Raw genomic sequence first — 11682 nt, forward strand, 5'->3', positions numbered from 1 at the left:
GGCTCGTTTCTGGGCAAAGTATCGTATCAAATTGAAATGTAAACTGGGACGAAAACGCCCGCGATATTTGGTGAATTTTTCAGTCCGGGAAAGCACTCCAAATAATAAAGTCTAATGTCACTGTAGGAAAACGAATCCATCTAAGATGATCAAATCGAATCGAACGTGTGCACTGTACAGTACATTAACGACACTCACGTGCTCCCAACATCCCCTGCCACTAGTTGGCGGTGGAGCACCTGCGCGGTGCTCCCGCCGAAGAAGAATGAGAACGCGTAGAAGAAGAAGAGGCGTCCTTTTTAAAAGCCAGTTCCGTTTAACGGTAGCGTCGCCGCCGTGTGTAAAGGCAACACAACAATTCAGCCGCGCGACGGAATTGAACAGGAACAACAGAAGAGAAGGTTTTTTTGCGTTTTTTTTTCAAACGACACCTCGCGCTCAACGTGCTTGTTCGCGGGCTCTCTTGAACGCGGACGCGCCGCTTGGGGTGAGCGAAACTCGTTCGGCTTTGTTGTGAATGTGATTTTAAAGGAAAGAAAGTAGTCGGTGCGGTGAACGGCCGCTCCGAATCGAATCGCTGGCGTACGACCCTCAAACGACAACTATACAAATGCAAAGTTCTCGCATTTACAAAGAAATCACAGTTCTCTAACCCCCCCCCCCCCCTTCCACTCATAATAGTACATTGACGGCCACCCATAGAGCACGATGTGTGGCAGTGCCCCCTCAAACGTGTTCACACGCTCCTCGCCAAACGGTCGGGATGCTTGGCTTTGGGATGAAAGTTAAGAAGGAATCGAAAATGCACTCCAAATCGAAGCAATTAGGAATACAGTAATCCCTCGTTTCATCGTGGTTAATGGGCACCAAAACCACCCGCGATCAACGAAAATCCGCGAAGTAGCGACCCCCCCCATAGATACATGTGTATGAGGATAAAAAATATTTATAAGGCCAAATTTAACGGTATATACAGTATACATGTAGAAGTAAATGTTGTCGTAATTAACATTACTCAAGGCTGTATACCAATAGATTTGAACATGTATAAGTTAGGTTAGTGTATGAATAATAAAATACAGTAAACATATACTGTACATCTAGTAGTGTTGCTCTCTGTGACTCGCTATTGCTTTGCTGACTTTCGCCGCTTCTCGCGGACTTAAATTTATTTATTTACTTATTTATTTTTAAATGAAAATCCGCGATGCACCGAAGCTGCGAAATAGCGAGGGATCACTGTACCGCATAGGGACAAAAATGAATGCTTCTGTCGCCGTTAGGAATTGCAGCTGGCCTGACCAAGAGGCACCGACCGACTCCATGGACAACCTGGACTTCTCCGAAGAGGAGATCCAGCAGCAGCTGGCGCTGCTGGGATACGCCGACGTCCCCGACCACAGACTGCGAGAGTTCAAGCGAGGTGACTCGCGCGTCTCGTCCGGTCACGTCCGACGCCGCCGAGAGATTTGGGAAACGTTCGTCCGGCAAATTCTTCCACGCGCGAGCGTCGGCCGCCCCGATCCCGAACGGCAGACTTCCTGTTCAGTTTTACGCACCGGTCCCGAAGACTTTGTTTTTCAGGCGAGACTGCGGGGCACACGTGGGCGTTTCCCATAAGCTTTCGGGAGCCGCATAAAATGACGCGGCGGGCCGGATCTGGCCCCCGGGCCTTGGGCTTGACACCCGTGCTCGAAATGTAACGAATCCAAAAAGCAACGGCTCATTGACGGAGCGAATTAGAAGAAAGCCCGAAGACCGGCTGCCATTTTGTGTGCGTTCGATCATGAGAATCCTCTTTCCAGATCTGGAGCGGCTGATTCAAAACGGCGGCGGGCCCGACGCGCCCGACCCGGCCACGTCTCCGGGAAGCTTTTTGCGACACCGCGAACGGCGCGGCGCGCAGGTGGGTCGCCGGTCCGCCGCTTGACCGAGAGTCGTTCGTTTCTTTTCCAGAGAAAAAAGGGGTGAGGGCAATTTGACGCGTTTGGATGATTTCTGCCGATGAGTACCGAACGAGACGGCCCGGTCCTCCTTTTTCGCGCCGGGTTCCGCAACGGAGCGTCGATCGAGTTGTTAGTTTTGCGTCAAACGCGTCTCGATTCCCGCGACGCTTTTCAGGTTGGGGGTCGGCCTTCCGGTCGGGACGGGTGCGCGCGGCGGGACGACGAGGACTCGCCGGGGAGTCGGCGCGGCGGCGGCCCGGCCCGCGCCTTGCTACCGGACGCCGGCGGCGGACGCTTCATCAAGAGGAAAGTCCTGCGGTGAGCGGGTGCGCTCGGCGGGCCGATGAGGAGCGCGTTTCCCTGCCGCTGAAGGCTTCTTTCGCTTGTCGAGCAGGAAGCGCGAAGGACGCTCGCTGGTCTGCGACGAATCCATCTACAGCCGAGATCCCGGTAACGTTCTTTTTTTTTGGGGGGGGGTTTTGAAGAGGCCACCGCAAAGGTCAAAACGCAATCTTACGGGATCTCATTTCATGAGAATTGGTTCAGGTGTTGGTGGCGACTCCAAACGCGGGCTAAAAGGGAGTGGCCGCCCCCCTCCGCCGACAACCTCGCGGCTAATCAGCTTAGCGGCGTCTTAAGAGCTCTCCGACATGTACCGAATGTGCCGGGAGAGCGGCGAGAGCTCCCCGAGCCCGTCCTTGCGCTCCGGCGAGGAGGACGGCGCTCGCCGACCGGAAGCTCGGCAGGCGGGACGAGAGCGCGACAGTGGCGGAGAAGGTTCCCAGATGAGACGCCGTGACGACGGCGCCGGCTCACGCGACAGCTTTTATGACGATGCCGGACCCGAGTCGGAAGGCGACGGTCGCGGAAGCGGCGTTCCCCAGAAGGAGCCGGACGGAAAACCTGACGCCAGGAGCGAGGGCCGGAAGAAGCTCGGGGGGAAACCGGAGGACGGCGAGCTCATTCGGAGCCGCGGTGATGATCGGGAGGCGGCTGACTCTTTCCGTGAGCTCCACCCCGGCGCCGGGGCCGAAGAGGCCGAGCGGAAAGCGGAGGGCCGCCGCCGAGCGCTCCGTCTCCCGCGCGCCGCCGAGACGCGCCGCCATTCCCTCGACCGAGAGATTCCTCCCGCCAAGTCTCCCTCTGACCGCCGCCCCGACGGCAGCGGTCCTCCTGACAAGAACGCAGAGGAAGGCCGCCCCGGCGGAAGGAGCCGAGACGGGAAGGAACGCCTCGGTCTCCGCTCGGATAGCGGCGAAGGCGACGAGCGCGAGGCGATTTCTGCGGAAGCCGAGAAGCCGCCTCGTCGCCGTGGCGGTCCAGACGCTCCCGGTGAAGCCGAGAGGACGCCGGCGTGCGAGCCAAGGAGACCTTCGAGGACACCGGGAAGGAAGGTCCCTTGCGGCGGGGATCCTCACCCCTGCGCCGCAAGGGACAACGAGGCGCGTGACCGGGATGAAGCGGCGGGCCGAGGGGGCCCCGGCGGCCGGGACCGAAACGCCGGCGGCCGCCGCGCGGAAGAAGCGTCCGGCGACGAGGGCGGCGCGTCGATTGCGCTCGTCGACTTTGAGTCGGACCAACGCCGGGGTACGCCCGTCACCCGCCGGCGTCGCGGCCAGAGCGCGCCGCTCGGACTCCCGATCGGCGACCGCTTCAGGTCCGCTCTCGGCGCGGCCCGGATTTGGGCGGCCTCGTTACGTGTCGGGGAGAGGGCGGCGGGGAACCGCGAGCCGTCGGCCGGCTCGCCGCCTTTGCTCGTGTGAACTCGTGTGCCCCGCGTTCCGCAGATGGCTCCGCTTTGCTGCCGGATCGCCTGTCCCGGCTGCGCCTAGGCCAGGGGGAAAACCACCACGCCGGCGTCCCGAGTGACTCCGCGGAGGGAGTTTCCCTCGGCACCTGTATGGTATGGGCTTCAAAAGTTCCCAAAAATCCCAAAGGGACGGTCGTCTAAAAGATGCCGTCGTTTGATTCCAGACGCGATCGAGAAGCGAGAGCGACTTCCGCGCTAAACCCAAATCCTGTAAGTCCGCCGCTTGTTCTCGTAGAAAAGCCGACGGAAGCGCTCGCCTTGCCGAGCGCCTTCGTCGGCCGCAAACTGTTCGGAACTGACTCGATTGTTCTTTGGACAGAGTGGAGGCGAGAGGACCCAAAAGTGGAGCTCGTGCGTGTGTGTGTGTTTTTTGAACTCATTCGGTAGCAGCCAATTCGAGAGCAAGTCTGAAAAGAGCGATTGAGTTAAAAGCGGCGTGAAAGACGTGCCGGCCTTTCCCGTAATGGTCATAAGTCGTCACCCGTGTCCTTTCAGTCATCCGACCGCTCGTGACGCAGCGGACCATCAAGAAGATGGACCCGGTGGCCAGGTGAGCGCTCGAGACTCCCGCCGGTCGGTCCTGGAGAAAAGACGGCCAACTATGTCCCCCCCCCGGCAGGTATTTCCACTACAAGCAGCTGTGGGACCAGCTCAAGCTCCCCGGAGAGCGAGACCACCGGCAACTCCGCTGGGAAATCAGGGTAGGAGTTTTGCTTTTGCCGACTTGTTTTGCAACAGCGCCCGCCACCGAGTTTATCGCCGTTGTTTCCGTGCCGTTGCAGGAGCGACTCGCCTACCGGCCGCCGGCCGTAAGTCATTAAAACGGAGAGACGCTTCACGCCGCCCACACTCGCCGAAGCGTCGCTTCCCCGACTGGACGTCACCGATCCTCCGAATGCGTTTGAGCCACTCAATCGGCATTAAAATGTTGAAACTGTCCTTCAAAAGTCCATTTTATCACCTCCTCGGTAGGATGTGATCATTTTAAATAGTCGCCGTTGGTTCAAACTCGTGGGAACGGAGCGCAATCACCAGAGTGGAATCAGATGTTTTTGGCCCAAAAAAAACGACCGTGTATAGTAAGGCGTTTTAACCTGAAAAGAACAACCTCGTATAGTAAGGCGTTTTTAGCGCAAAAAAAAAAACCGACCATGTATTTTCTGCTTGGCTCTCGACGAAGGCGGACGCTTTTTGCTCAGCTCCTCCTGTCCCCCCCCCCCCCCCCTCTCCTTGCTCGCCACTTAGTCTTTGTCTAACTTTTCCTAGCCTCCTACTGTATTTTCATCCAAAGAACTAACCATGGAATTAGTTGGCTGGTCTCTCGATGCGATCCACAAAATGTTTTCGACGGAAAGAGCGGGCGGCGGGGAGCCCGCTTGCCCCTCGGGGACATTTGCTGCCGGATACGCCCCGGATCCATGGAGAAAGTGGAGAACGGTGTGCCTGTCAATACTGTCCGTTGAGGATGTGGAAGACATCTACATTATGGGCCTTCTGATAGCAGGTATGCCGCCGTTCGGTGTTCGACGCTTCCCGTTCTATCGCAAAATTCAACCGACGGGAGCGGCTTTATTGGAAGCGAAGAAGCCGCCGGTCACTCTGGATGGTTTGGCGCGAATGTCCAACACTCGGCCTCAAGCGGTGACTGAGCTCAACCGCAATACAGTGGCGGTTTTGGAGCGGCTCCGTACGATCGACGACAACGCGGAGAAGTCGGAATCCGCGCTGCGGAAAGAGATTGCGGATTTGGCTGATCAACGCCGGTGAAGAGATGCGGACCGCGGACTCGAGGCCGTCTGAAATTGTTGGCGGCCGTCCCTCCGAAACAAACGACGCTATCTGGACCCTTTCCCCCGGATGGAAATATGCATGGAAGCTAGTGCCCCCCACCGTCACCCCCCTCCTTCTCGGCCATGGACCGATAAGCCGGGACCGTCTTCATGAGCAGACCTTGACGAAGCAGTGGCCCATACATGCATACGCGTACACAACTAGACGATCGCACGCGCATACGCATCCTTATTATCACCGTCTTCATCGCTCCGATTCTTCTCCCCCGGGACGCGGTACGATCTGCAGAGCGCTCGTGTCCGTGCAGCCGGTCGAACGGGCCGCGTCGCGGTCGCCCCCCTCTCCCCATCCCCCCCTTCCCATTCATCCTCCCCCTTATTACAGGTTATGTCTTGTGACTTGTTCTAACTGTCATATGCTTATTTATGTGCTCGGGTCTTTTTTTATCTTGGACTCAAATTATCCTCAGAAGAGGAGAGTTGGAGCGTGGTTTTTTTTCCCCCTCTCCCTACCCAGTGTTTTCCTTTCTGAATTCTGACTGTAATTTCCCCATTGCGGGACAAATAAAGGATATCTTATAGTACGGTGTTTTAACCTGAAAAAAAAAAACCTCGTATAGTAAGGCGTTTTTAGCCGAAAAAAAATGACCATGTATAGCACGGCGAATCTAGCCAAAAAAAACAACCATGTATAGTAAGGCGTTTTTATCGGAAAAAAACGACCATATATAGTAAGGCGTTTTTATCGGGAAAAAAGATAGTAAGGCGTTTTTAGCCGAAAAAAACCCAACCATGTATAGTAAGGCGTTTTTATTGGGGAAAAAACGACCATGTAGAGTAAGGCATTTTTATCGGAAAAATACGACCATATATAGTAAGGCATTTTTATCGGGGAAAAAAAAACGACCATGTGTAGTAAGGCGTTTTTATCGGGAAAAAAACGACCATGTATAGTAAGGCGTTTTCAGCCGAAAAAAACGACCATGTATAGTAAGGCGTTTTTAGCCGAAAATTTCAGACGACCATTTTAGGCTAAAAACGCCTTTCTATACATGGTCGTTTTTTTCCGATAAAAACGCCTTACTATACATGGTCGTTTTTTTTCGGCTGAAAACGCCTTACTATCCATAGTCGTTTCTTTTTCGGGCCAAAAACGCCTTACTATATACTATGTTGTTTTTTTCGGGCTAAAAACGCCTTACTATACTATGTCGTTCACTGTTAAAAACACCTTACTATACTATGTCGTTTTTTTCGGGCCAAATACGCCTTACTATGCTATACGCCTTACTATACTATGTCGTTTTTTTCGGGCCAAAAACGCCTTACTATGTCGTTTTTTTCTGCTTAAAAACGCCTTATTATACTATGTCGTTTTTTTCGGGCCAAAACCGCCTTACTTTATACTATGTCGTTTTTTTTCGGGCCAAAAACGCCTTACTTTATACTATGTCGTTTTTTTCGGGTTAAAAACGCCTTACTATACTATGTCGTTTTTTGGGGGGTAAAAACGCCTTACTATACATGGTCGTTTTTTTCGGCTGAAAACGCCTTACTATACATGGTCGTTTTTTGGGCTAAAAACGCCTTACTATACATGGTTGTATTTTTCGGGTTAAAACGCCTTACTATACATGGTCGTCTTTTTCCGATGAAAACACCTTACCACACATGGCCATTTTTTTCGGCTAAAAACGCCTTACTATACATGGTCGTTTTTTTTCCGATAAAAACGCCTTACTACACATGGTCGTTTTTTTCGGCTAAAAACGCCTTACTATACATGGTCGTTTTTTTTCCGATAAAAACGCCTTACTACACATGGTCGTTTTTTTCGGCTAAAAACGCCTTACTATACATGGTCGTTTTTTTTCCGATAAAAACGCCTTACTATACATGGTCGTTTTTTGGGGGCTAAAAACGCCTTACTATACATGGTTGTATTTTTCGGCTGAAAACGCCTTACTATACATGGTCGTTTTTTTCCGATAAAAACGCCTTACTATACATGGAAAAAAACGACCATGTGTAGTAAGGCGTTTTTAAACCTGAAAAAAACGACCATTCGCAGTAAGGCGTTTTTATCGGAAAATAAATCACCATGTATAGTAAGGCATTTTTACCCCCCCCCCCCCCCCCGAATAAAGGACCATGTCTCGTAAAGCACTTTTTGCGTGTACCTCCGGCACGCCGGAGAAGCCTGACGCAAGATTTTGTGTTTTAGCCCAAAGCTCGACGGAGTTTGGCGGCCAACGGCTACGTGGTCCCCACGGACAAGAAGCGATCGGCTCTGCGCTGGGAAGTCCGCAGCCTCATGGCGCACCCCCACCTGCCGCACAGGTTCACCTGCCGCTTCTGAAGCACCCGCGAGCTGGGGGCCTTTTCCCCTTTTTCTCTGCTTTTTTTCTTTTTCTAATGGACGAGTAACTCGTCGCAGAGCCGGGGCGAGAGCCGAGACAAAGCGCCCCCCAACGTCATCGGGCCATCCGAACGTCCATTTTAGGCCCTCCTCGGGTCTTTTCGCTTTTTCCTGCGACACGCGGGAACAAGACGACGATGGGAAAAGCGTTGCATTTCACGAGGTCCTCAATTCTGGGCTTTTTTGACATCTCTCGTTGTCTTTGTTGACATGACAGCTGGCGGTAACGAGCACGAAGGTGACAAAGTAGGAGATTTAACATCCGTCAGCTTGCTTTTTCAGTGGCCGAGGGTCGACCGGACCCGACCGGGCTCTCGGATGAGCAAAAACCGGAACAAGTACAAAAGTGACAAGCGGGAATAGAAGGAACAAGTTTCCGCATCACTTTTGGGGCTTTTCTGATGCGTGTCGAGCTCGGTTTACCCCCACCAAAAATAAACAACACTTTCTATCGTGGCCGTGACTTCTTATTCAACCCGGACAAGAAACGCACTCATACGCAGGAGGAGATTCAGGGGAAGTCGGCGTAGGGCAATTTAAACGGGTAGAGCGGCGTGTAGCGCCGGTCGTGCCACAGCAGCTTGTCTTCCAGGAAGCGCAGCGTCTCCAGCGTGAGCACCAAGCCTTGGTGCTTCAGAAGGCCGTGCACGTTCAGACCTGAGCGGCCACAAACACAGGAACAACGTCAACGGCTTCCCGTTGCCGTTCAAGTGAGGCGGCGACGGGCGACAGTGCCGGAACAAGAACGTCGCAAACCGGTGGTGAAGTGACACGCGGGAACAGGAGCACGCGCAAGCTCTCTCACCTACGGCCGGAATGAGGTTGACGGTCTTGAGGGGGGCCGTGGCCTTCAGGATGTTGTCGCCAAAGTTGTCCCCTCTAAAGAAAGACACACGGGAACGACACCGGAATTTCGCGAGGGCAGACGCGGGTCAGGAATGATCGACATGAGAGGTCGGGAAAATGAAAAATCAAGGTGGGCTCGGTTGGCCGATTAAATGATTGCAATCGATTTTCTGTCGATCGACGATCAACTGTGAACACGGTCCCGTGCTCATTCCCAAACATGGCGGAAACGCGCGTGCCAAAAAGCGGTCGGTCGCCTTTTCCTGCGCCGGCGTCGTTGGTCCCCGGCGGCGCGGGAAGCATTTGTCGCATTTTCAAAAGAAATCCGGGGATGACCCAAAATGCGAGACGACAAACGATCAAAAGAACGTTCTCGACAACACAACTCACACGTCGACAATGAGCAGCGACTCCTCCCAGTCTTTGAGTCTGAGGTCATCAAGCAGGTCCCGCGAGTCCGGACTCGGGATGTCGAGGGACTCCACGACATGAAGAGAACCCTGGAGAGGCGGAGGGAGGGACGCCGGCCCACAAGTCGGCTTGAATTCGGAGCATTTCTCATCGGCCGCGGCAGGCGCCGTCCCCTACCTGGGCCACCTTGGAGCTCAGGGCCACCTTGAGCGCCAGGACGCGCACCTTCATGGGCGGCATGTAGTAGTAACTGGTGGGGCCCCGGGGGCCGTGGGACACGCCCCCTGGCGGCATCGCGCCACGTTAGGACCGCGACGTCGGACAAAAATGTAGGCGTTGGAATAGGACCTCACCTCCCCTCCAAAGGGGCGAGCGTATGCTGCCGTGGCGAGCGCGACCCCCGCCCTTCTGCTTCCACGGTTTGCGACCGCCGCCCCGTACCTCCGACCTCACCTTGGTGTTGGCGTGACTCTGTCGCACACGCATACTTGTGCTCAGCGCAGGAACAGGAGGGGAGGCAAAATCACGCAATGACGGGGAACGACGTCACAACGCGGGTAGAAAGCGCAGGAATAGGAAGCTCGGGGGAAAACGGCAACGGGACACGAGCGTGAGCCGAGGCCACGCCGGAACAGGGAAGAACCGCGCAGGAGCGGGAAGCTCGGTGGAACAAGCAGAAAATGTCACAATAGGCAGGAACGGGAAGGGAGCCCGGACTACGGCGGTTCGGTGAAAATGTAAAAAAGGTAGCAGCCCGCGACCTTCACGGGAAGAGGAAACAACGTGGGACTGACTACACAGGAACAGAAAGTTCGCCGAGCCGAAGCAAAATCAAGACGCGAGCTGGGCCAATGCGGGAACCGCGAGTGAGTCGGGACCACGCCGATACGGAGAGTGAGCCGAGGCCATGCGGTGAGCGAGGACTGCGCGGGAACGTGAAATGAGCTCGGGCCACGCGGGAAGAGGAACAGGGGGCGAGGCGCCGGCTTACGATGCGTTTGTAGTTCCTCTGCCACACTTCCACGCCGTGCAGGACGTCCAGTCTTGCCGGAAACAAAGACGCTCACGTCAAACGTGCGCTTTGGTGTTTCGGCGCAACGGCGACCCACCTCGGGGGGACGGCAAAGACGTCGGGATGCAGTTCGGCCAGGCCCGGCGGGTCACCGCCCGGGCCCTCCAGAGCGTCCACCCATAGCCGCACGGCGCTTCGGTGGGCGGGAATGTCGGCGGTGCAAAAACGCAGGACGGGCAGCGGGCAATCGGGCGGGGGAGGAGGGCGCCCTGAGCCACAAAACAACATCGGCTCACGAGACAAACGTCGAGTCCGCGTTCGGCTTCGGACTCACCGGTTCTCGGCGCGTCTCGCAGGTTGGCGGGCAGGAGCAAGTTGGGCGGAAGAACGTTTTCACCGGCCAGAGAGGACGTGCACTAGAAACAACAGCTCGAGCTTATGCGATACAAGGATAGACTTTGCCGATTTGATTGAAAACGTTCATCGGGCGACATGATCCTCTGTCCTCGGAGTGACTTTGCATCTCCACGACTCGCCGGACTGCCGAAGGTCGGTTGGTTCGCAGCCCTTTTGCGCTCGTCATATGATGAAATGTCAAAATGAAGCGACAATAAATCGATCGGCGTGATAGTAAACTCTTTCGATAGAACGAGTAATTGTTTTGAGCCTGTGTCCGAGTCTTCGGATCATAGAATCTGTTCTAATGGCTTATATGAACGCTTGTGAAGTTTGTCATAAGTGTGCTGCTGCTCATAGCAAATCTATTTACTCGTTTGGCGACACCAAAACTCGTTATGCCGGAGACAAATTCCTTGTGTGTTCTACATACTTGGCCAATAAAGATGATTCCGATTCCGATTCCGATTGATTCAGGTGGCGAGTCTCCATTTCGATGCCGACTTTCAGGAGCCGTCGTCTTTTGACAACCGGTTATTTTTGTTCTTTTAGCTCGAGAAATCACTCGGTGAATTGCGTGGTATACACAACGCATGCATTTTATAAAGTTGGCATGAAATGGATGGAATTTGAAGTAGGAATCTCTCTCTGTATTATCTCTCTCTCTCTCTCTCCACGGACGTCGTCGGGCCAACGCGTTTTGTCCAGGTAAACAGATCGACACTCACTCGTTTTGCGGCTCCTCTCCCGCACAACAGCAGAGAATAACGCAAAAACATGTTCGCGTGGTGTTCGAGGCGATAAGAAACCGAAGCAGAGCGTCCGGCTCACACCGAAAGCCCGCGAGGAGGTCGAAGCCGCTTCGCTCGGTCGGCCAAATGGAGCGCTTGTTCACCGCTCGTCCGTCGCGCTTTGATGTCGTCACAAGAGCCATCTCGCGAGAACCGGTGGAGAAAAAAACGCGAACACAACTTCAGACTGCTTAACGGACGGGTTTTATTTCGCTTCGTGATTTCATTTTATTGATTGGTTAACACTCCGCCAACAAGCAA

General features: G+C 54.5%; 2 protein-coding genes across 6 annotated transcripts; one reads left to right on the top strand and one right to left on the bottom strand.

The window, feature by feature from the left end:
• Positions 1-298: 298 nt before the first annotated feature.
• hyls1 (HYLS1 centriolar and ciliogenesis associated) lies at positions 299-8421 on the top strand. Of its 5 annotated transcripts, XM_086120307.1 has the most exons (11): positions 299-487; positions 1284-1423; positions 1806-1906; positions 2122-2264; positions 2341-2396; positions 3734-3849; positions 3921-3966; positions 4252-4306; positions 4376-4457; positions 4539-4565; positions 7771-8421. In XM_086120307.1, exons 2-11 carry the CDS (start codon positions 1324-1326, stop codon positions 7903-7905), a joined length of 861 nt encoding a protein of 286 aa, XP_085976433.1. In that variant the 5' UTR covers positions 299-487; positions 1284-1323; the 3' UTR covers positions 7906-8421. The 5 variants fall into 5 exon arrangements, 2 of the variants coding, with proteins under 2 accessions (XP_085976433.1, XP_085976432.1); XM_086120306.1 differs by lacking the exons at positions 299-487; positions 1284-1423; positions 1806-1906; positions 2122-2264 and having other exon boundaries at positions 2272-3533; XR_015101850.1 differs by lacking the exons at positions 299-487; positions 1284-1423; positions 1806-1906; ... (1 more) ...; positions 3921-3966; positions 7771-8421 and having other exon boundaries at positions 2272-3533.
• On the bottom strand, positions 8411-11535 carry mrpl4 (mitochondrial ribosomal protein L4). Its single transcript, XM_086120308.1, has 9 exons — positions 11359-11535; positions 10569-10650; positions 10332-10503; positions 10214-10265; positions 9576-9693; positions 9400-9506; positions 9202-9311; positions 8771-8844; positions 8411-8622 (listed from the first exon to the last, which is right to left on the bottom strand). Exons 1-9 carry the CDS (start codon positions 11407-11409, stop codon positions 8477-8479), a joined length of 912 nt encoding a protein of 303 aa, XP_085976434.1. The 5' UTR covers positions 11410-11535; the 3' UTR covers positions 8411-8476.
• Between the last annotated feature and the right edge of the window lie 147 nt (positions 11536-11682).

This window comes from Hippocampus guttulatus, chromosome 9, assembly GCF_054856545.1.
Source record: "Hippocampus guttulatus isolate MCC_2025c chromosome 9, RoL_Hgut_1.0, whole genome shotgun sequence".
Lineage (NCBI taxonomy): Eukaryota > Metazoa > Chordata > Actinopteri > Syngnathiformes > Syngnathidae > Hippocampus > Hippocampus guttulatus.

Coding starts and splice junctions, on each gene's coding strand:
- hyls1 (XM_086120306.1), top strand. CDS start 2,597: ATGTACCGAATGTGCCGGGAGAGCGGCGAGAGCTCCCCGAGCCCGTCC. Junction 3,534..3,733: donor TGAGTCGGACCAACGCCGGG/GTACGCCCGTCA, acceptor CGCGTTCCGCAG/ATGGCTCCGCTTTGCTGCCG. Junction 3,850..3,920: donor TTTCCCTCGGCACCTGTATG/GTATGGGCTTCA, acceptor GTTTGATTCCAG/ACGCGATCGAGAAGCGAGAG.
- mrpl4 (XM_086120308.1), bottom strand. CDS start 11,409: ATGTTTTTGCGTTATTCTCTGCTGTTGTGCGGGAGAGGAGCCGCAAAA. Junction 9,694..10,213: donor AGAGGAACTACAAACGCATC/GTAAGCCGGCGC, acceptor CGTGTGCGACAG/AGTCACGCCAACACCAAGGT. Junction 8,845..9,201: donor TCGCTGCTCATTGTCGACGT/GTGAGTTGTGTT, acceptor GTCTTTCTTTAG/AGGGGACAACTTTGGCGACA.